General features: G+C 47.3%; 1 protein-coding gene across 1 annotated transcript in view; it reads left to right on the top strand.

The window, feature by feature from the left end:
* The window catches only part of PLEKHD1 (pleckstrin homology and coiled-coil domain containing D1), a 44,062-nt gene extending 20,727 nt beyond the window's left edge, over nucleotides 1-23,335 (top strand). The window contains exons 5-13 of the mRNA XM_065404298.1: nucleotides 6,478-6,569; nucleotides 10,819-10,871; nucleotides 13,558-13,652; nucleotides 14,343-14,436; nucleotides 15,832-16,010; nucleotides 16,859-16,991; nucleotides 18,277-18,421; nucleotides 22,450-22,599; nucleotides 23,175-23,335. Of these exons, the coding sequence (XP_065260370.1) occupies nucleotides 6,478-6,569; nucleotides 10,819-10,871; nucleotides 13,558-13,652; nucleotides 14,343-14,436; nucleotides 15,832-16,010; nucleotides 16,859-16,991; nucleotides 18,277-18,421; nucleotides 22,450-22,599; nucleotides 23,175-23,335 (1,102 nt within the window). The remainder of the gene's footprint in view (nucleotides 1-6,477; nucleotides 6,570-10,818; nucleotides 10,872-13,557; nucleotides 13,653-14,342; nucleotides 14,437-15,831; nucleotides 16,011-16,858; nucleotides 16,992-18,276; nucleotides 18,422-22,449; nucleotides 22,600-23,174) is intronic.
* The last annotated feature ends 666 nt before the right edge of the window (nucleotides 23,336-24,001 follow it).

Raw genomic sequence — 24,001 nt, 5'->3', positions numbered from 1 at the left:
CACCAGTGGCCATCTGGCATCTGTAGGGCAGCTAAAGAATCTGCCCCTGATTTGGAGCAACAATGGGCTAGTCCATTACAGTAGACGGGAGTGCATGTACCTATCAAATCAATTTGCATGAATAAATATGAGATTAATCGATAGGTAAGGGTTGTAACATCGCATGTGATTCCAATTCAGATGATCCCCCTTCGTAGCTGGGTCCTGTCCCTTTTGACCACTGGCCTTTTCCTAAGCCTACTCCTTTCAACTCTGGACCCTACCACTGCAATGTCCTTTTCTGATCTTTGCTGTCTTCTCTGTCTCTTTCCCCTTCCGGTAGTTTTTCCTATCCCTTCAGGCACCTCTTTTTTTTGCCCCATGAACATCCAGAAGTTGCTCCCTGCCTAAGCTGTTAGCCAATAGGAACTAGTGTATAGCCTGGAACCCTGGAATGATTGGCTGATGAGTAGCTAAAATACCTCACATGGGCGATTTGAGAGTAAAATAAGTATGATGTGTAATAGGTATGTGCAGAGCCTAGCACAATGGGACCATGATTTCACATAGGGCCCCTAGGTGCTATTGCAGTAATAATAATTGTAATTATTGTTCGAGAGCAAATTTATACTCTGTATTATACATTTTATTTCCTCCTCCAGAAATAGGCTAATGCTAACAGTGCCAACGATCGTTAGGGAAAGCATGCAGGTACGCTGTCTGCTATAACTGATTTGAAAGTAAACAGTGAGTGTTGGGGGAAGGAAACACATGTAATGTCACAAACATACGAGTGTTGTTTGCAGATTGTTTATTATACCCTATTATAATAATGAATGGAGAAGATGTGCAAGGTAATATTTTGTTAGAAAATAAATGCAATTCGTAATCATGACATAGTGTCTCCTACCTATCCCAAGAAGAAATGTACTAATAATGCCTAGCTCTTACCTTGCTAAGGCTTGCTGGGCTAAACAGTGTAAGTGAAGGAGGCACATGGTTAGGCCCCGCTTCAGGAAAGCAGTTAAGTGCATCCTTATATGTTGTCCTCCAAAGGGATGCTTTCCTGATTTGGGGCCTCTGTGCAGTGGCAGAATTTAAAATCAAAGTTTACAGCCACAAATTATCACACAGCCTTCTTGAAAAGGAATAGCCACCATAAATAGAAAGAATGAAAAGCAGGAAAGAAGAAACTCTTTAAAAGAAAAGTGTATCTTTAGATAGGTTTACAAAAACAGGGTTAAGACCCCAATTTAGCAGAGCACTTAAGCATGTTTATAACTTCAACAAAGCTTTGCATATGTGTTTAAATAGGGATGGACTTAAGCATGTGCTTAATGTTCAGCATGTGGTTAAGTTCTTTGTTGGAGCAGGGCCAAAATTCTATAAAAGCCAACATTTGTCTAACTGAAGGTAATGCCACAAAGTGCACAGGAGTTCTTTCCCCTTATGAAAATAGTCTAATGTAACTAATTTCTAAATCCATAAGCAAACAACCCCTAAACCAGCTAAACATGCATTCATACTAGTTGATATAATATTTGATGGAAAACAACTCACCCACACAAGCACAGATTGAAAATACCAACAGAGGTTCTCAGTTGTCTGCCAGCTACAGTTGAACTTTTGATATCAATTATTTAGTGTCCCGAAGTCCTAAGGAAAGTTCTTTGAGAAATACATAGTTGGTTTCTGATTGAACTTTCAAGGCAACTGGGCCACTGGTCATAAGACTTCAGCTTTTGTTTATAACATACATAAAATAAATGTGTTGATTACTTCTGAAATATGAGCCAGACTGTGCAGACATGGGAGACCCATCTGCTTTTAAGTTTAGCTTCAATGGGCTTAAGATTGTATCATAGGGACAGGGTGAGGGGATGACAATTTCAGGGCAGTATTTGTGAAAAGTTAACCTAAATAAACAGACATCCTAAATGCTTTAATCATTTTCAAGCCATTAGTATAACAATATATGAAATCCTGGCCCCATTGAAGAAAATGGGAGTTTTGCCAGTGACTTCAATGAGGTCACACAGTGTCTCAGCATTTTAGAAAATACCCACATCCCTTGTGCACATCTCTCACATGCTCTCTCTCTCTCTCTCACACACACACACACACACACACACACACAGCCGGCTCTAGGTTTTTTGCCGCCGCAAGCAAAAAAATTTTTGGCTGCCCCCCACCCCAGGCCTGGGCTCCCCCCGCACCTGCCCCCCCTGCCGCCCCAGAGCTGGGCTCTCTGCCCCCCACCCCACCCACACTTCCTGCTGCCCCAGCCCTGGGCTTCCCCCCACCAGTGCTGACTCCGCCCGCTCCCCCCTCGCCTCCAGTCGGTCTGGCGCTGGCAGGGTCGGGGTAAGCAGTAGGGCTCCCGCCTCCAGGACCGGCTGGGACCTGGGAGGGCAGAGCCGGGGGACCGCCCGGCAGAGGGCTGAGAAGCCGGGGCAGGGCAGCCCCAGAGGGAGCGGAGCCCCGGAGAGCAGGACGCGGGCCCCGCACAGCAGCGCCCCGGGCATCGGTCCCCACTATGGCCCTGCTGCTGCTCCTGGCCGCCCTGCCGCAGTCCCTGGGTGGCTCGGTCTGCTTCGCCCAGCCCTGGCTGCGGCACTGAGGGGCGGCTGCCCTGCGGCACCTGCAGGCGGCTCCATTCGCCCCGCAGGGCGGCCCCCAGCCCGAGTGCCATTAGGTGCGGGTGCTGCTTCCCGACGCGAACCGCAGCGGCCCCAGGGTGCCCCCCGTGCAGGACACACTGCTGCTGTCGCCAGGGCCGGCTCTAGGCTTTTGCCGCCCCAAGCAAAAAAAAAAAAAAAAGGCTGGCTGGAATGCCGCCTCTGAAAATGTGCCGCCCCAAGCACGTGCTTGGTTTGCTGGTGCCTGGAGCCGGCCCTGCGCGCGCGCACACACACACACACTTAGTTCTTTGGGTACCCAAGACTGTGAGTCATCTTGTTACCCCACCCTGCTTTTGGCGTGAGGGAGACCTGCTTGTGCTTAACTGGTGTCAGTTCCCTGACTTCTCCAGCCTGTTAGCCACCCAAATAATCTCCTCTGGGCTATGCCAGCCCATGCTTTGCCTTGTGGGTTAACAACTGGTACATCCCAGTCCCCAAACCCTTTTGAAGCATTCCCCTGTAGTGTTCAGCCCCTTATCCACTGAACAATCCTAGTAATACCCGGTCTGCTTTCCCCAAGGGAACAGTACACACCAGCTTGAATGATTCAACTCAGAATCAGCTCCTTGTACAATACCACAGCACTGAGATATATCTATAGTGAAAACAAGAATAAGTTTATTATCAAAGATTCAAGATTCAAATGATAGTGAGTAAGAATATTGGAAACAAATGGTTAGATACAAAACAAAATCATAACATGCTTTCTAGAGACTAAACTTAACTAACAGGTTAACCTCCTGTCTAAAGAAGTTCATCTCATCCCCATGGTTCTCTGCAGTGTTTCCACCAAGGTTGGCTGAGATCCTGTTTTCATGACTGTAAACAAGTTGTCTGTTTACTTCTAGGTGCAGGATAAGGAGATGTCGTCTTTGACTTCTATTTATACTCCCCAAAGTTCATTGTCTGTACTCAGAGACAGTATAGCGACCTGTGGCTTGTTTTTCCTGCATGCTCCTTCCCTGTTGACTTCCCATGCCTTTGTTGACTTTGTATGTAAATGGATATCCATTGTGTTAGCTTGCAATGCTTAATTTACATCTGACAGAAAGAGCGGTGAATAAACATCTCTTGTCTGACAGAAACGCTGTTTCTGCTGGTGACTCACCTTGATACAGTATCTAAGAACATATTTTCAGTATACATCTATAACTCCTTACATAGTATCAGCACATGCATTTCACAATGACATTAATGACTAGTGTGACCCCAGCTTTCATTTAAGACCTCACATGATATTCTTTGGTGAACCAGAATGCACAGACCAGAAGCAGGACATTCCATAACATTAAAGTGTTCTTGGGTCACACGTGCACACATTGACATATTTTGCACATAAATGGATGCTTAAACTGTTCATTTTTATTAATTTTCTTCTAAGTTCTCAGCATTTTAGAAAATATCATGGACACACATTAGCTTAAAAGAAATCCAATTGTGTGCAAATAATAGACAAGCCATACATTTTTACTAATTCTTTTCTAATTTGCTGTTAGGACAATGAGCTGTCCGACCTCTGGGAAAAGTGGATTAATACATCAATTGAACTTTGTAAGAGACAAAATATAGTCTTCATTGAAGTTGTTCTATAGAAAGCTGTTTGGTTACATTTTTAACAATTTTTTCCACAAACTATGTGCCCAAACAGCTAGTCATAGTTGGGAGGGGGGAAAAAACTGCCCCAATCTAGAAAGTCCTATTTGCACCCAATATTTATAAATCTTAATCTTTCCCCAAGAAAACAAAATTCATCAATCCTTTATATGGGTTTGACACTCTCTTCAGGGAGCCCAGCATCATAGCCATTGTGTTACTGCTCTGCTGGAACTTAAACTGTATGTCAGCTCCCTGCCACTCTGGTCCACCTGCCCCACCAGCAAACTCCTCAAGACTCTGCCAGTGTAACCTTGCTTTGCAGGTACCAATCAGTGAACACAAGTTCCCCAGAGATGTCTCTCTGAAGCATCCAGTCCCTCTCACTGGACACTCACAGAAAATAACTTCTCTGCCCCCAAAGTGACAGTACAGTTAGGTTAGCTGAGGACTCACTCTTCATTTCAATACAACAGCACTGAGATAGTTTTCAGTAAAACTCAGAATAAGTTTATTAATCAAGAACAGAGATTTCAGTCATACTAAGCAAGAGAACAAGAGACAGGTCTGGTTATGAGCAAACCAAAACACATTTTTTTTTTCATTTCCAAGACTTAACTTTAACAAGCTACAGTCTTTGCCTAAACAGCTTTCTCACTTACATCAAACTAACAGCATCTCCAGCACTTCCAGCAGGAGGCTCCAATGTTCACAGAATCAGAGGGTGCTGTCACCTTTGTTCCTTAAGGGAGGGATCACTAAGAGGTTCTCTCTCCTCTTTTCATAGTCCAGTGAACCTTTGAAATGTATTCTTCTGAAGTGTATCCCCAGGTAAAGTTTTTTCTCTCCTGCTGCTTGTGCACAAGGAAGCTGATGCCATCCTGCCTTCCTCACTCTTCTCTCAATTTGCTTTTCCTGTGGACTCAGATGCAAATGAACTTCCATTGTCTCTGGCATCACCTTGCTCAGTTTACACTGGAGACACAGGCCAACAGGCAACTTTGCCTGGGGCAAACTTGTTTATTACATCTGCCCCCAGAACACATTGTAGGAATATATTTCTAGAACACTTTACATAACTCTTTGCACACCATCTGTACACGCATCACACAATGATATTCATGACTAACATGTCACCAGTTTTATGATACTTTACTCAATACACTTCTATCATACAATAATATTGTATACGAGCAGTTGATTTAATTGATTATTTTTGGAGTTTAGATCCCCTGTTCTCCCACTGGTGTGTCTGGATCCCGATTGTCACAATGGGTTAGTAGGGATGGTAAAGAACTGAGAAATTCCTAAATGTGGCATGCTATTCATATCTGCATATAATTAACTGGTCTGCATTTTAAGTATAAAAAAGGCTGTGTTTTCTAGTGGTTGAAGCAGAGGACTGAGAAGCTGGAGCTCTGCCTTTGACTTATTATGAGTCCTTGGGGTTGTCACTTAACCGCTGTACCACAGCCTACTGTGTCTTTAAAGTGTGGCCAGTGATGCATACCAGGAGGATAGTGCGGCTTTATTTAATAATGTTTGCAAAGCACTTTGAGATCCTCTGGCAGATATTGCATGCAAAGTATTGTTATAACACCCCCCCTTCTCTCTTTACATTTTAGCTTTTCTTTTGATGTTTAGTTGTTTCTAGAGGTAGTGCTAATAACAACTATGGGCTAGGGGCTCCAGGACATATATCAAATCCTACTGGCTAATTGCCCAGCAGGAAGAGATTTCCAGTTGGTCATGGGATACCAGAAGGGATGAGGACAAAAATCAGAAGGGGAGGAGCTGGGGGCAGGTTAATGCCCAAATGGAAATTGGCAGTGATGGGGCAAAGCGTTGGAAAGGGGTGGAGCCAGAGGAGGTACAAGTGGCTAGAAGGGATGGGTCTTAGACAGGAAGTACGATGCCATTGGTCATCATCCTCATCTATTAATCAGTGTTTTACCAATCCATCAGGATCAATTTGACAGGCCCCGAGCACATCCTACTACCAGGTACCTGGGAAAATCTCTCTCTATTGATTGTATACCAGGAAATTTTACAACTCATTTTAGCAGAAATAATATTTTATTAAAAAAAAAGATAATTTATCAAATGCATGGGACTCTGTTTGAAGTTGTAGGTACAATTTAAGCCTAAGTTTCCCTCCTCACTCAATAATTCCCAGTCCTGCTTCCTTCCCAATTCTCTTTATTTCTGTTCATTCTCTCTTTAGGACCTGGAAGAATGCTCAACTGGGAGAAGCCATGATTGAGAGCCTGGAAGCTCAGGGGCTCCAGCTGGCCAAGGAGAAGCAGGAGTATTTAGGTTGGCTTGAGCAGCTTTTTGTACTGGGGACTCTTTAGATTCAGGAGTGCCCAAGGGCCGCAGAATCCTAAATAGCAACCCGGTCTCCACTTCCTGTAACTGCTGGTGAGGTCCGGTCTGATCAGTTGCAGGTTTTTATGACTGATTAATTCAAAAAATCTGCCATTTCTATTCAGCTATCAAGGGAGATGAAAATAAAAGCAAATACTAAGGTTGAGTTCGGGACATTTATTTTAGGTGCTTAAAAGTATGCATGTGTCCAGTCAGTTGTGATCCTTTGGCTCCATGGACAATGTGACCCTTGTTCTTGAAAAGTTTGAGCATCCTGACTCTGGGAGTTAGCACCAGGCAGCTGCATGCCAGGCATACACAGGTACTCGTGTGCCAGTTTTAATTTCTTATGGAGTGGCATTTCTTATGGTAACTACAGTTTTGGGGTGGTTGTTTTTTTCCATCAGAGGTTTTATTCTCACATTGCTGAATCCCCATCTAAATTCACCCCTGTGTTAGTGGTGACAATGTGTATGATGGCAATTCTAGCCTGGTAGATTATGGGTTCGTGGGCAGGCAAATGGCTCAGCTCGTGCATGTGTACATTTCAGATAATTAGTGGCTTCTCTGGGTAATTCAGTCTACTTACACCTTAAGCTAAGGCACCTGGTAAAATAATAATTAATATGAATGCTGTGAGCTACACTCTGTCATCCAACTCCCGCTAATAAACCTTTAATACATTTACATATTAAGAACAACTTGTTAACTATAAGGGTTGTTAAGCTCTGGAATAGGCTTCCAAGGGAGGTTGTGGAATCCCCATCACTGGAAGTTTCTAAGCACAGGCTGGACAAACACCTGTCAGGGATGGTCTAGGTCAGTGGTCCCCAACCTTTTTCGTCTGGCGGGCGCCAGATGACGAGCCATGGAGGACCGTGGCGGCGGACGAGCATCCGCCGAAATGCCGCCAACAAGCAGCAACGCCAATAGGCATTGCCACCGAAATGCTGCCGACAAGCAGCGTCATCCAGAGGTGTTGCTTGTCAGCGGCATTTCGGCAGATGCTCGTCCGCCGGCCAGTACGCAGGCGCACTTAGACACCCCAGCAGGCGCCATGGCGCCCGCGGGCACCGCATTGGGGACCCCGGTCTAGGTTTACTTGGTCCCGCCTCAGTACAGGAGACTGGACCTGATGACCTCTCAAGATCCCTTTCAGCCCTACATTTCTCTGATTTTTCTATGGAAATCTAAAGATGAAGAAATATTTCTGTTTTACATTATTGCATTCACTGTGCTCAAGGATGATCTCAGGACATTGCCTGGGATTTAATAGTAGTAACAATATTAGAGCTCTAAAGCACTTTCAATCTGAAGATCTCAAAGCCATTTATAAACATTTTATTTATTTATTATGAATGAATTAAGCCTCACAATCCACAAGTGAGGCAGGAAAGTAATACCATCCCCATTTTCCAAAGGGATAAACAGAGACCCAGAGAGGATAACTTGTAGAGCTGGTCAAAAGGTTTTGGAAGAAAACTGTCTAAAATTGGCTTGTGGGCTTTAAGAATTTTTTCATGAAAAGCTGGTGTGTATTTCAAATCTTGTTCATAAATTTTGGGGTGATATTTTTATCAACACCTTTATTGTAATTTTTATTTTAAAACGTTATGGAAATTGTTACTGACCATTTTCATTTACATCACAGTTCGATAACATTTTCAGTTAAAATGTTGATGAAACAAATTGGTGCAAAAAATTCTCTTTGGCCCCTGTGCACCAGAAGCAGTGTTGACCGGGAGTTATTAATTACTTTTAGTTAACAAATTTCCCGCCCCCCATTTTTCAAACAACTCTGATGACTTTGCCCATAGACACACAGTCTGTTAGAGCTGGGAATAGAGCCCAGACCACCGGATTCCCATTCCCCTGCTCTAATCCCTGGCCTTGCTCTCCAACCCTCCATGGACTGATCCGGGACTGATCTATGGGAGGATTCTTTCAACCAAACCCTCTTTCTCCAGGATGTTTCCAGACACCTGCATCATAGTCTCCCAATTCCCTCCCCACCCCACTTTAGGTGGTATAATACCATTGCCAATTTCTGTAGGGAGGCTGCAGAACGCTATGCAGCTTTGTGGAAGTGCAACCCTGGTGGAATGTGGTAGATAATATGAGAGAGATTCTCCCTCTAAGAACATAACAGGATCTTAGTGGGAAGACCTGTCCCTCGCCCCTGAATGTCATAGGTTAGTGGGTTTTCACTATTAGTGGCCAAACATCCCCTCCATAACCCCCAGGACAGCATAAGAACTGTTAGTCCTTTCCCAGGTTGCAGTCATATGTGGGGGAGGAGGGGAAGGACATCTTCCCTGCTAATTAGCAGCTATATATATACAGGGATCTTTGATCCATAGCAGGGTGTTCAGGGTGACTATTCAGTACTGTCATGCCTGGCCACTTTTATTTGACAGCTTTTGCTTTGGATCGCTTTGTTCCAATATAACTGCTGAGGTTTCTGTCTTATTATTAGCATCCTGGTCAGCGCTCAGTGTCTCTCCAATGGTTAAGGCTTTGAGGACAGGAGAGTTTCTGGCCACTAGGAGATCAGGTCAAAACTCTGGGAGGCACACATACTGCTCTGCCTCCCTTCTATTGGGAGCGTCTGTACTCCCCCCACCCCCTTCCGGAGTGACCATCCATCTCCAACCGTCCCCACTGGTGCCCAGTCCTGCCCTCAGGCTGGGAACCACAGGGATTGGTGGATTGCATCAGAAGGTCAGTCCCTGCAGGACCTGGTCCTCCCAAGACAGGGGCAGGAGTTCGAAGAAAGGGAAGAAATGGCACATTGCCAGCAGTGTGGCACATGAGGCAGGCAGCATAGGTTCTTCAGCCTACAGCATGGGTGGGGAGCCGTGGTTTTGGCAGCATCTTCCAGCGCTCACAGGGAGATAGTGGAAGGGTCCTGGTTTTTGGATGGGAGAGAGGGAACAGGAGGGAGGAAGGAGAGGAGTAGAGGTTCTCAGAAAGAATAGAGTAATGATGATATTCATTTGTATTACCGTAGCATCTAGGAGTCCTAGTTGTAGACCTGGACCCCATTGTGCCCAATAATAATAATAATACCTAGCTCTTAGCTAGTGCTTTTAATCTTTAGATCTCAAAGTGCTTTCCACAGGAGGTCAGTATCACCATCCCTATTTGACAGATGGGGAAACTGAGGCACAGAGCAATGACGTGACTTGCCCAAGGTCACCCATTAGGCCAGTGGCAGAACTAGGAATTGAACCCATTCTGCTGAGTCCCACTAATGCTCTCTGAGAGTTAATCTCAGAGTGTGCAGGAACTCTGGGTACTGACCTTGTTAATAAACCAATAGGAGCTCTTTTCAGCATGGCCAATGTCCAGCTGGAGACTTTAGGAAGGGGCAGGGCTGAGAAACTTCATTACTCATAGGAATCCCTCTGCAACTTCGAGCTTTTCAAGACAACTGAAGGAACCCAATTTTAGCTGGGGCATCATAACAGTGCGACCAGTTTCTTCACAATGTCATGCCACAGAGATGGAAATGGGACATAGCTGCTATTGTCATCTCACTGGATGGCTGGTGGCATCCCTGGTAGTAGTGAGCAGCTGATGATAAGCATGACAGAGACAACGGCAACCTTGGAAAGAGCAAGTTTTGTTGAATAAACAGGTGGAGTAAGCACAATAGCGAGCATGAAAGGAAATGAGGGCTAGACAAGGGTGGCTAGTAGCAGATGACTGAGATCATGACCCAGAGTCTAGTCCTAGCTTAAGGACAGAATGTGGCCTGCTAGTTCGGGTAAGGGACAGGGAGTCAGGACACCTGGATTTTGTTCTTGGCTCTGCCACTGTGTAAAACTTTGGGCAAGTCACTGAACCCATCTGTGCTTCAGTTTCCCCAACTGTGTTATGGAGAGAATGATATTTTCCTGCCTCACATGAGGGTTCCCTCACTGATACGCTTTAAGAGTCTTAGAAGGAAGACATCAGAGGGAGTGCAAAGTATTAGTGTTGTTTGTTTGTTAAAAATTTGGCAGGAGAAGGATAACAGAAAATCCCATTAAAGTCATCCTGGCCTTAGGAAACTCCCAGATCGATGTATGCAATGCAGGAGGGAAGTCTGCATTTTCTAGCTCTGTGTGATCAGTGCCCCAGGATCATAAACATCCCATTGCATTATCAATTGCTTTTCTTCCTGCATTTGGCCTGTGTTTGTGTGTGTTTGCAGATAAGCTGATGGAAGAGACAGAGGAGCTGTGTCTGCAGAGGGAGCAAAAAGAGGTGGGTGCGCATTCAAAGCCAATCAAATCATACCTCTGCCTATTCCTGGCAGAGTGTAGGGCGATCTGTTGATTGGAGGAGTTAGTGTCATGCAAAGCCCAAAGGCAGCCACGCTCCTGGATGCCCCTTGGATGAGTAAAGGGGTGACAGCCATGCCCTGTAGATGGATCCTGCACACCTTTTGGTTTCATCTCTTCTCACTGCACCCTCTCGCCTTCGTTGATGTTAGCTTCTAGTCACATGTAGGAAAGGTTGAAAGTTGTTGTGACAGGCAATAAGGATGCTATTTGAATTACAACCTGGAACAGGGGGGTTTCTGCAGGTCAGGACTTTCTTTCGAGTCCTTGCCCCTCATTAACACTGCTGGTGTACTTAAGTCTTGACCTGCAGTAGTACCCTGGCCCATTCTAGTCTTGAGAAGAGACAGACAGTTAATTATGGGTGAAATTCAAGAGGTTTGGGGCTTTGGGTTCAGTTCAAATAAATACCCAATCATTCAAATGCTAATATGAAACTTACCCAAATTATTAGAATCGATTCAGCACCTGCTCTCTCCCATGGCTTCACCACAAAGACCCTTCAAAGACCCCTCCTACTTTATGATATTTTCCTGAGGGGTAGAGGTTTCAGAAAGTTTCTGCTCCCTTCTGGGTCTACAGAAGCGGCTGGTCCACTTCTCCCTCTTTTAGGGCTAATCTACTGTCCCCTGTAGCTCCTTTGGAGCAGCTGGCTAGTAGACCTGCTATACAGCAGTGGAGAGGGAGTGATTTTGGCCAAGAGCACTGGGCTGGATTCCTACTCTTACAAAGCCTACCATGGGTGCTTTAACATTCACAGAGAGCAGACAGGAGCAAGAGCAGTTTTGAGGTCCTTTATTCCTAAAGGAGGAAGGAAAATATAATCTACAGGGAGTGTAATTGGTCTGACATTTTCCAGGCCTGCAGGGCTTCACAGGAATGGTTTGGGAGTGCACTTTGTTTGAACTGTTGGATCTGCCATATGGATGTACAGTCTTTATTATTAATTTAGCTTGTCAGTTTCAATCAATGGTTCTATGACACTAACGGAGCCACTGTAAGAGCTTCACCTAGCGGCTAACTCTAGTACGTTTTAAACCAAGACTCCTGAGACAAAAGTCCTTTGCTATTCTGTGTGAGCCGGATCCTTCTCCTGTGCAGTGTCCACAACACTGGTGTAAAAAAATAGCCATTCTGACTGGGGAACATAAGCTTGTTGAGACTGGGAAGATGGTTGGTGTTACTTATCAGCCTTTTTAAACACTTAGCACCAAGTGTAGACAAAGGCAGTGATGATTAAAAACATTAGCTGGTTATGGGTAGCAGCTAGCACACATTTCAAACACTACTCAGTGCCAATACTCAGAAGCAAACTAGGGAAATGTGGTTTAGATAAAATTACTATAAAGAGGGTGCACAACTGGTTGAAAAACTGTATTTAGAAAATAGTTATCAATGATTTGCTGTCAAACTGGGAGGATATGTCAAGTGAGGTCCTGCAGGAGTCAGTCCTAAGTACAGTACTAGTCAATATTTTCATTAATGACTTGGGTAATGAAGTGGAGAGTATTCTTGTAAAATTTGCAGATGATACCAGGCCAGGAGGAGTTGCAAGCACTTTAGAGGATAGGATTAGAATTCAAAACAACCTTGACAAATCGGAGAATTGGTCTGGATTCAACAAGATGTAATTCAATAAAAATAAATGCAAAGTACTACACTTAGGGGAAAAAAATCAAATGCACAACTACAAAATGGGGAATAACTGGCTAGGTGGTAGAACTGCTGAAAAGGATCTAGGAGTTATAGTGGATCACAAATAGAATATGAACCAACCATGTGTTGCAGTTCTGAAAAAGGCTAATATCACTCTGAGGTGTATTAACAGGAGTGTCATATGTAAAACACGGGGGGTAATCATCCCAATCTACTCAGCACTGGTGAGGCTTCGGGTGGGGTATTGTACAGTTTGGGGCTCAACACTTTAAGAAAGATGTGAGCAAATTGGAAAGAGCCCAGAGGAGAGCAACAACAATGATAAAAGGTTTAGAAAATCTGACCTAGGAGAAAAAGTTAAGAACACTGGACATGTTTAGTCTTGAGAAGAGACGACTGAGGAGGGACCTGATAACAATCTTAAAATATGTTCAGGGCTGTTATTTAGAGAGGATGGTGATCAGTTGTTCTTCATGTCCACTAAAGGTAGGACAAGAAGTAATTGGCTTAATGTGGAGTAAGGGAGATTTAGGTTAGATATTAGGGAACGCTACCTAATTACAAGGAGAGTTAAGCTCTGGAGTAGGTTACCAAGGGATGTTGTGGAATCCCTGTCACTGGAGGTTTTTAGCAACAGGTTAGGCAAACACCTATCAGGGATCATCTAGGTTTACAGGGTCCAGCCTCAGTGTGGGGGATGGAGTAGATAACCTCTTGAGGTCCCTTCCAGCCATACGTTCCTATGGTTCTGTGATTAATAATTATGCATTTCATGTCTTTACTGTTTTGGATTCGGAGGCAACACTAGTGCCCATGTGGGATGGTGGGGACGGCCCAGTTAGAAAAGGGTAGTGTGACTATAACATAAAATGAATTGAGTTACTGCAGGGGTAACCATTTAACCCTCTGAGTGCTGCAGCCGAGTGCACTTATCTCCCCATGTTACCTCTCAGGAGCTGGAGCGTCTTAACCAGGTGCTAGAGGCAGAGAAGCAGCAGTTTGAAGAGGTGGTACAGGAGCTGCGGCTGGAGCAACAGCAGATTAAACGGTAATGAATCCCAGACAGGTAGGAAACCAGGTGGGCAACGAGACAGCTGGCACTTCCACAGATGGAGAGAAGCGATCTCAGTTTCACTTTGCATTCAAGACCTCAACGGCCTTTTTAGAGCAGTGTAGTAAATAGGATGGAAGGGTGATCACTCCCATAAACTCTACTATGGTGAAAAGCACACATGGGCGCATATTCCAGACTAGGGCATTTCCTATGCCTCTCAGGTATAAGAGCCCATGGCCGGTCATGGCACATGGGAACATATGTACATTATTGGCACTGGAAGTCACCGTGCCACAACTGCACTGAAGTCAGTGGAGTGACACTGTGGATGGATTTGGACCCTAAGTGCCTAGAATTTATAATGCACGTATGCCCATATGCAGTGGTTAAAGTCGATTGAAAGACAAGGAGGGATGGGAGCTGGGGGAGCATTGCCTACCCAAGCCCGGGAGAGGAGGAGGAATGCTTCCTCTGTTTTTAGTAAAGGAGGGGAGCTATGGTTGTGTCCCCCCGCTCCACCTTAAGTTAGCTTGTGCCTGGCATTTCTGCTTCCTGATAGCACCCCTTCCAAATCAGTACCAGAGCGTCCTATGGTAACGGCCAACTCTACAGCCTATGGTAGTGTGAGTGCAGTGTTTGGGACTATTATTCCCCCACAAAGTGCACAACCATTGTACCTTTTAGGGAGCTGGAACTGACAGCCCAGTCCCTCAAAGGAGTGGAGGAGGAGAAGAAGGAACTGCGAAGCCTGACAGAGTCCTTACAGAATACACTGGAGGTCAGTGACAGATTTTTCTCCTCCTGGTGACAGCCTTTTGGGGAAAGTGCTATGGAACTAAACAGGGATTAAACTAATAGTGTCCTGTAGCAATTACTCTAAAAGCCTATAGTGTTTGACAGAGAATCAGATCCTTCTACAGGTCAATTGATCCATCCTATAGAACTCTTTAGCAGGGACATAGGTCAAGATCATCTCCTTTGTTGAGATCTCTTCAGGTCAGGGCTGGAGCTGTCAGGAACCCAGCTATAGCTCCCTGATTCTCAATCTGCAGCTTCCCTGGCCCTAGCCCTGGTCTAAATTAGAGCAACCAGGTGGCAGCTCTAATTTACAAAGCTGCGTGTGGTCCCTCAGGAATCATATACCAGCTGAGAATGTGGCACATAGTGGAGCTCCATCACACCTCTTCCCTCCCCTATTATAACCCCTATGTCAGGGTGGCTCCTCTAGCTTTATGCCCTCTGAGAGATCCCTCCCCACACACTGGGAATTCTCAGCTAGGCAGTAGAACCCAGAATATGGCCTATAATTTTCCATTGAACTCTGCAGGATGGTCCAAAAGTTCTATGGAAAGGATCTCATTCTGTATTACATTTTGCGAGTTCTTAGAGAAATGGCCATGGAACCCTGTTGGTTTAATCCCTTTTTGATTCTATAGGACTTTCCCATAATACAGATCCTCTCTCATTTGCTCTTCCTCTTGAGTTTTTTTGCTGGGTGGTTTGGGTTTCACTTTGAGCACTGGGCAAAAACCAGGAGTTCATGGTTCAGGTCACTCACATTGCCTGACCTGGTCTGCTCTGCCATTGTTACAGGTACTGGTAAGACAAAGTTCAGGAATGACCGTATTAAGGAAGGGATGGTTCTGTCCTGACTACAGTCAATAGGTTGAGCAGTACAGAGGTAAACAGTGTCATGTGCCCTCCCCCCGTAGCTGATAGCACCACAGGGTTCATCAGCATGCAAGGGGAGAGTCCTCGGGCACACTTGGGAATCAAGGGTGCAGAGAGGGCTGAAGGGAAGAGGAGGAAGGGCAGTGAGGTTGTACAGTATCAGTGTTGAGTGGAGGAAGCAAAGTTCCCCTTTCTTGGAGCACACTCGCTGAATAATCATGAGCCAGCATTGGCAGATTCCTTTAGAGAAGCCCCAGGTGATGGCCCGTCTGCCTGCATAAAGAGAGACCATTAAGGAGGGGATTGCTCCCAGGGTTGCAGGGGAGAAGGGGAATCCAAGGTTTAAGTGGGTGGGGAAAGGAGGGCAGCAGAAGGAAGGAGGGGCAATAGGGAGCCATTGGAGAGGAGTCATCTGTGAAGGTGCCTCGCCACAGGAACATCAATGTCAGAATGGTGGTGGCCTGGCTAGTAATGACATGCTCTGTTCCTTCCCTGTCCCAAGGAGCTCTCCCGGGAAAAGCAGAGAACCCTGGAGATGCTGGAGGAGAATGAGAGCCAACTTCAGCCCCTGGCCAATGCTAGCAAGCAGCCAAACCCCACCGGCGGTCTGCACAGCAACCTGCGCCAGATTGAGGAGAAGATGTACCAGCTGCTGGAGGAGAAAGTCTTGGCAGAGAGAAGGTGAGGTGGGGAAAGTAGCTTACAGAGTCCCAGAAGAGGAAGGACGTAGTGTTACTCCTGGCAGAGGGAATGTGGTGTTGGGAAAGGAGCTACCATTACTCCTGCAGAGGGAAAGTCGTGGTAATAGGAGACACTGGAATACAATTCCAGACTTAGACCTGTGATCATTTTAAAGCATTTTCTCTATTTTCATTAACATTGGCTATTTCCTGGTGGCCAACAGCCTTCCGCAGAGTTTTTAGACCTTTCGTCGTTTCCCCTCATGGATGCCAGCTGAGGAGGGGGAAAGTGCTAGTCAGGCAATTCAGATTGCCAGGCAGGTTCAAATTCATCCTGGTAGGTGGCCATCGGTGACTGTGCTGCTTGGTTGCCAGTGTAAAATGAGCTGGTTGGCCTTTCTAATTCCCTGTGGTCAAGTGTTCATATTACAGACACTTGACAGTCCGAGCAGAGAGGCCAAGGGTTGAATGGGCCATGGAGAATGAACTCCTCTTTGACTCTAGAGCTGCTCCTTTCAGATCAGGATTGAGGCACATTAGCCCAACGATAGGCCAGAAGCGTGTGCTACTGGTGGACCTGTTCTGTTCATAGAGAACTGCACCCTCCAGAGCTGTCAATCTGGGTCACTACATTTACCTGTTTCAAAAATGGAGATAAAGTGCTAAGGGAATTGCCCCAGTGACTATGTACACCTAAAACTGAGGCCAACTGGGTTTGCAAAACCAGCCCTGCTCTGTCTGACCCATCAGAGCAGCTTTCAACCAAGGTCTTCTTTCCCTTCCTTTCTGGGAGTTGCAATGACCCGGGAGAGGTCTTCTCTAATGCTCCTTTGTCGTGCTGTGTGGCAGGATGAAGGAGAATGAGGAGCGGTCCCGAGCCTTGGAGGAGGAGCGGGAGTTTTACTCATCTCAGTCACAGGTGCTGCAGAACTCGCTCTCAGAACTGACTGCAGAGAAACAGCAGACAGAGAGAGACCTCAAGGTACTGCATACATTGCTCACTGGATCTGCCCCTGCTTTGGGCCCAACAGATTATCTCCTCCTTCTCCCCTCTCCACTGCAGACTTCTTCAGGGATCTCAGAGTGTTGTAGCTTTTCTTTTGAGGCCTAAGATGAGCGTGGGGAGAGGTTCGGGGCCTGCACTTGGTCAGAGAGATACTTATTGACAATGTCAACCTAAATGAACTCAATCTCTGAAGAATGGTTCCCCATGGTCAGCCCTTCCACTCCAGAGGCAAAAAGCATGAGTGGATAGATTAGAGACTTATACCATACCCTGTAGGTCAACAGGTTTAGCTCTGATGGGACAAGCAGGTGAATTCCACTAAGCAGGGCTATCCTCTGAGAGATTGTCCTGCCTCTGCAACCAGATGCTCATATCCAGGGACTCCTGGACTCTCCTGATGATCTCAGCTGTTATAGCGCTGCATAGAGAGACAGTCTCTCAACTAGCCAAGACCCAAATCTTGTAGGTATTTATAGATCAACACCAGAGCTGAACAGGATCAGCAGAGTCTCTGGAGAGTGGGGCTTATATGTTCCTGACTGCTGACATGATTGGGCTGCAGTCTGCACCAAGGGAATCATATGAGTGATCTTGGCTGTCCCATGTCAATCTCATTGCAATAAATGGACCAAACATCACAGTTTGAGAATCACTGGTCTATTAGACCACCAGACTCTTTCTCTTGAAAACGGGGGATACTGTCCCCTGATAGAGTATCTGGTTTTAGCCAAAGGGCAAAGGAAAATGGATTTCCACCTATCTTATCATGATGGGTGAGTGCAGAAGAGCTGGCAGTTCAGTTTGGATAAACACCCAAAAGCCTCAATGTTTTTTACCCTCATCTTGAGTCAGTAACATTTAGCTAGAAATGTCACAAGGACAGTTTTTTCCCCCCTTCCATGAGATTCCATATATTTCCTGTTCTTTTTCATCTAGCAATACCTGCACAAACAGCCTTTCTTATGGTATTTCAACACCTCTGATTCCAAACAGAACCTAGAATGGTGGGGGCAGCTGTGAAATCAGAAAGTTGGAGTAATAGAGTTACCCAAACACTGCTGAGCCTCAAGGAGGGGTTCAGTTTGAGGAACTGATGAACAGCTTGCATGGTTTCTATCTACACTGGCTCACCCTGTATTTATCCCTTCATATTCAATGCCACCCTCAGCTTTGGATTCCTTGCAACTCCCTAGTCAGCAGCAGTATCACTGTTGTGTTGAATGGTTTTCCAGAGTGACCAATTTCCTTCCGTCGTCCTCAGGCTGAGATGAAGGTGCGTATGGATCTAGAGAAGAGACTGAGGGAGGCTGAGGAAGCCCTACATAGCTTGGAGCAAGGCTTAAATTCTCTGGATCGCAACAAAGAGAAGGAGGAGAAAATGAAAACAGACGTCAGCAATTTGAAAAGTAAGTCATCTATTCTCCATTCCCCTCTCTGCTGGTGAATACATTCCACAGAAGGGTCCATCTCCACAAGCCAAGCAAAGTGGTGTTTAGTGAGTTCTCAAAACACTTTGCAGCTTCCCTCTGCAGATTCCAAAAGCACTTTGCAAACATTAGTGAGTTAAGTCTCTCACTCCTGCGAAGGTCAGTGTTATTCTCCCTTGTCTTACAGATGAAAAAACTGAGGCATAGAGAGGTTAAGTGACTTGTCCTAGGTCATATAGGAAAGCTGTGGCAGAGCAGGGAACAGAACTGAATGGAGCTCTGCATCTCAGTCCTGTGATTCCACCGCCATATAGTCCTTACTCTGAGCCTTCTGTATTTGGATGGCAGCAGCCTAAGGAGCATTCAGCTCGGTGCTGGGTGATTCAGTAGGTTAACCTTGTACTGTGACTCAGTATTGAATCGGTGCCTCAGCCTAGCATTACAGGGTGTTGTGCTGATGGAGGTGCAGTCTTTGAGATGAGACGAAAGCCAAGTTCCTGACCGTGTGTCACTGAAGTTCCAAAGATGCTTTCAACAAGAGATAAGGGGGTTGACTCTAGGGCCCTGGATGATTCAGCTTTGGGTAATTATCCCTTCTTCAATTCCCTTGCAGCTCCAATTAGATGCAGTATTCTTCACTTCCTGTCCTAAAATGTTGAATAATGTTGCTGGGAGCTGTTAAAGAACTGCCAGGCTTCATTTCAGTGCAGGATGGGTGACGCGGGCCTGTGTATAGAGTGTGTAAAGACCTTTGGGATCCTGAGGGTGAGATGCACCATAGAAATACAAGTGATTAGCATTCAGTCCATTTTATGTGAATCCAAAGTAGTGGCAAAGCAAAGGGCCTGGTTCTCCACTACATTGCTCCAGCAGACTGCGGTGGAGTCAAAATCAAGTCCTGGTTCACTGTGCAGCTGGATCCCCCCAGTCACCTGTCCCCCATAGTCGTCCTCCTCCTCCTTCCTCGATTTTCATGGCAGGAACCTGTGACTTGGGCTCCTCAGACGTATCCACGGTGCTGTGGTGGGGGAGGGTCTCTGCTGAGGATGGCATATCGTTCTTTGTAAAAGCAGCAGATCTGTTGCTTGGCACCCGATTATTTGTTGGCCTCCCGATATGCCTACTGCAGCTCCTTGGCTGTCGCACAGCACTGCTGCTGGTCCCTGTAGTACCGGTTCTCCTGCATCCCCTGAGCAATCTGCTCACAGATGGCCACGCTTCTATGGCTGGTTGGGAGCTGTGCCTGCATAGCATCTCCCCACAGGCTCAGGAGAGCCAATATCTCCTGTCTACTCCAGGCAGGAGCATGTCTGGAGTGTGTAGGAGAGATGGTCAGCTGAGCAGTCGCACACAACAATGGAGAACTGCTAGGGGAACTGCTCACCAAGCTGGAAAAGGAATTTCAAAAATTCACAGGGCTTTAAAAGTGTGTGTTTGGGGGGAAGAGGCTTCTGCTTCCATGATCCTGGGGCAGTGGAGTTCACAAAGGTGACCAGAGCGGTCAGTGTGGGGCATTGTGGGACAGCTACTGGAGGACAGTTAAGGTCAACATAAGTAACACAGTGTTTCCACTTGCACTCCGTCAACCTAAGTACATTGACCGTGGCTCTACATAGCTCAAGTAGGTGGTGTTACCGTGTCAGTGCTTACAGCGGTGGGAGGCCAATTTGAGTGTAGACGCGTGAACAACTAGGTCAGCATAAGCTGCCTTGCATCAACTTAACTTTGTAGTGTAGACCAGGCCTTAGAGAATGGAAAATCAGGTCCAAAATCTACATTGTCGGCACAGAATTTTACTTTGTGTTGAGTTATCTGAACAGAAACCTTAGCTCTTGCACAGAAAAGGCAGGTAACTTTTTGCACAGGGACTAGAACCCTCTCAGCTTTAATTTTCTGCCCTAGGTTTTACTGTGTCTACTCTTAAAAGAATAAAAGAGTGTGGGTGAATTAAGTGCTTATAAAGGTTAGGGGCCAATACCACTAGGGTTACCACATTTAAACATTAAAAAAAGAGGACACTCCACAGGACCCTGGCCCCGCCCCTTCCCCACCCCAACTCCGCCCCCTCCCCTGAGCGCCCCGCATTCCCCCTCCTCCCTCCCAGCCAAGCGAAACAGCTGCCCGAGCACTACCGGCTTCACAGTTTGCCGGGCAGCCCCCAGACCTCCAGACCCTGCGCCCCCGGCCAGGCGCTTCCCCTCCCGGGCTCCGGCTGCACTGGGGAAGCGCCCGGCCGGGGGCGCAGGGTCTGGAGGTCTGGGGGCTGCCTGGCAAACTGTGAAGCCGGTAGCGCTCGGGCAGCTCGGCTCTTCAGCTACACAGAGCTGAGGTGTTTGGGGGGGAGCAGCAGCAGCCGCCGCCGTGGGGGAATCCGCCTGCAGCTCGCAGCCTGCCGGAGCCGCTCTAAGGTAAGCAGGGGACTGGGGCAGGGATGCCGGCAAAACAAAGCTGGGAGTATTTTCCCGGACATGTTCGGCTTTTTGGCAATTCCCCCGGGATGGGGATTTGAGGACCAAAAAGCCGGACATGTCCGGGAAAATCCGGACGTATGGTAACCCTAAATACCACACACCTCAAGCCTGGCCTGCAAACCCCATCTCACCCCTGCTCTTTCAGGTCAGGATCAAGATGTGTTAGCAAAGATGTCTGGGGGCCTGTGACTAGCAGGGGAGTTGCAGAGGAGACTTAAGGCGTGTTTGTGCGGATGGGGGAGGAGAGCCAGGCTGGAATGGCCCAAGATGTAGCTGGCTAGGGCAGAGGAGGTGCGCTGGCATATCATGAAGGGAGCTGGGCCTAGGGCTGGAATAGAAGGGTATGTAGCAGGTCAGAACGCGGGTGCATTGGCAGAGCTGTGTGGAGGAGGGGGACTGAGGCTGGAATAGCAGGAGATGCTGCAGGTCAGGAAAGAAACGCATCAGCAGAGCTGCTCAGCAATGTTTGCCCAGCATGTGCCCGTGTTGTTAGTCCCTCCATTTCCAAAGGTCACCTGGAGAGAGAATAAAACACGTGCAAATTCTCTTTCTTTGGAGATATATGGAACTTCCCCTTTTCCACCTTGGGGAAGGTGAAGCATTTGAGAAACAAGGAGTGCAGTGGCCACGGGCACAGTCCCGCTCTCTGCTTCCACTGAGCCGTGAAATATGGCTGTGCTTACCAGTGGCCACAGCTTCCATCTGGCTTGATTACTTTGCTGATTTCAGGCTCTCTGAACCAAAGTGCAACCAGTAGTGCTTCAAAGAGTTGCATTTCTGGAGACCCATGAAGAGAGACTTTCTCCTGCTAAATACCAAGGAAAGAGCTAGCTGGCTCCTAGCTAGTGACCTAGACTGAGATATTCTTGCTGCAGCTGTAGGAATAACTGAGGGGGAGTGGATGGCTTCTGTGGGACTGGTAATGGGCTCTTGTGCCTTCATTTCACCAGTCTGAATCCAGCCCAGATCAATAGTGTCTTGAAGTTGCTACCCCCTGACAGTACTTAGAGTGAAAGGAGGGGGGATTGCCAGTGGGTGCAGACCTGGAAAAAGGTCTGCACCCACTGGCATACAGGGATGCATTCTGTCACAACCTCCCAGAATACCCTGGGGAGGAAAAAAATCTGCTTCTTACCCCTGCCAGTGGCCAGCTGAAACCCTGAAGTTTGCTTTAATTGCACGGGGTCACTGCCGGACACACTCTAAGCAGTGTCTTACCAAAGCTGCTGCTCCTAGGTTATGATCGATGCCCTGCTTACTTTCAAACCACTTTAAGCACTGTCCCCTGGTGATGTTGTGGGGCTTTGTGAATGAGTGTCTGTGAAAGTGCTCCAGGATCAGATCCTCCTCTGAATCGTGCTATAGAAATGCAAGGTATGAGTACCTGGTCCATCTCCGTGGGCAGTGCAGGACTGTTCTGAGCAGGACAGTGTATCTGGTATCTAGTATGCCCAATTGGGACAGGCTCGCTCTGGGGTCAATGTTAATGTTTGAAGTGCCTCCCCCACATGGCTTCCTGGAATCTCTGCTCCCCAGAGTTCTTTGAGGAGTGCATCCGGAATGCCGAGCTGGAAGCCAAGATGCCCGTGATCATGAAGAACTCCGTGTACCTCCACAAGGCTGCCACCCGCCGGATAAAGAGCTGCCGGCTTCACCGCAGGAGGTCCAGCGCTTCATGGAATGACTGTAGGTGTTGGCGGCTCTTCTCCCCTTATGCTCTGGGGAGTGGGGATGAGGGGAGAGGTTTGGTGGAGGAGGTGAGGAATTTGTTCCACAAGTGCTTTGTGTTTCTTGCCCCCTTGTGGCATCACCCACTCACGGGGCTGCAGGCAGAGAAACTTCAGGCACCAATTCTCCACCTGTATTCCCTGGCTTTTCACATACCTGGAAACATGGGTGAACCCCTTCAGTGCCATCAGCTCTCTGTGTGCATGCTGGGGAAGCACACTCCTGCAGCTGAGTTGCTTTGAGTGGTTGATCCATAGGAAGCCCCCTTTTGGGGGCCCTTTGGGGGGGAACAGGCACTGCCTTGCCTTCATTCTTGCCCCTCTCTGAGGAGAGAGAGCAAGATGGACTTATTCCATGTGCTCTCAAATGGCATCATAGGTTACTATCTCCTCCCCCGCCAGGGCCCAGGGTTGTAAAGATGTCACTGCTCGGCTGCTCTGCATTGGCTCTCCGTTGAATCTGGGTCTCGGGCAGCGTTGGGGCGGTCTCCGGCATGGGAGTGCTCACCTGTTTTACTGCTGCTGTTGTTTCAGTGAAACAGTCCCAGTCGTTCATCTTCTCCCAGACAGAAGCCGATAACATTGAGGAGCTGAAGGAGGCAGCCAAGAGGCTGAGCCGGGACCAGCACTTCCGAGAAACCCTCTATCAAATCATGATGTCACAAAAAAATTCTGCTTCAGGGGACGAAAAGTGAATCCTCATCTCCTCCCATCAGGAGGGGGCTTCTGATCTCAGGTCGTTGTTCACCTCATCAGAAGTTAAACCACTGGGGTCAGGGGGAGGATTTGCTCCTTTGTGGGGAAAGGGGCAGGATGGATGCATGCAACACCCTCCAGGGTTGTGGCTTTTAGTGTGCGTTCCTGAGCAGTGCCAATCTCTCTTTCCCTAGACTGCAGGGAGGCTCTGACATTCACCCCAAATCACCTCCCTTTACTTCAGCCATTTCCATTAGGATGTGTTCTGCCAAAATCCCACAATCAGTGTTCAAATTAATCGTACTTTTTAGCTTAGGGAGTGTCGGGTCATTTCTTCACAGTCTAGTCCCAGCCAAATGTAGGTGCTGCTGATAAACCCCTTTTTTAGCCTAATGTCCAGCTGACACCACCCTTTCCCCGCCCCTGCCCCACCCCCATTCCAACCCCTTCCCCAAATCCCCGCCCCGGCCCTGCTGCATTCCCCCTCCTCCCCATCCTTCCCAGCGCTTGCCTTGCGAAACAGCTGTTTCGCGGCGCAAACACTGGGAGCTAGGGGGAAAAAGCGGGCAGGGGCGGAGGCGGAGGTGAGCTGGGGCGGGGCGGGGAGCTGCCAGTGGGTGCAGAGCACCAACCAATTTTTCCCCATGGGTGCTCCAGCCCTGGAG

The sequence above is a fragment of the Emys orbicularis genome, chromosome 4 (genome assembly GCF_028017835.1).
Source record: "Emys orbicularis isolate rEmyOrb1 chromosome 4, rEmyOrb1.hap1, whole genome shotgun sequence".
NCBI lineage: Eukaryota > Metazoa > Chordata > Testudines > Emydidae > Emys > Emys orbicularis.
This window is presented reverse-complemented; position numbering and strand designations above follow the sequence as displayed.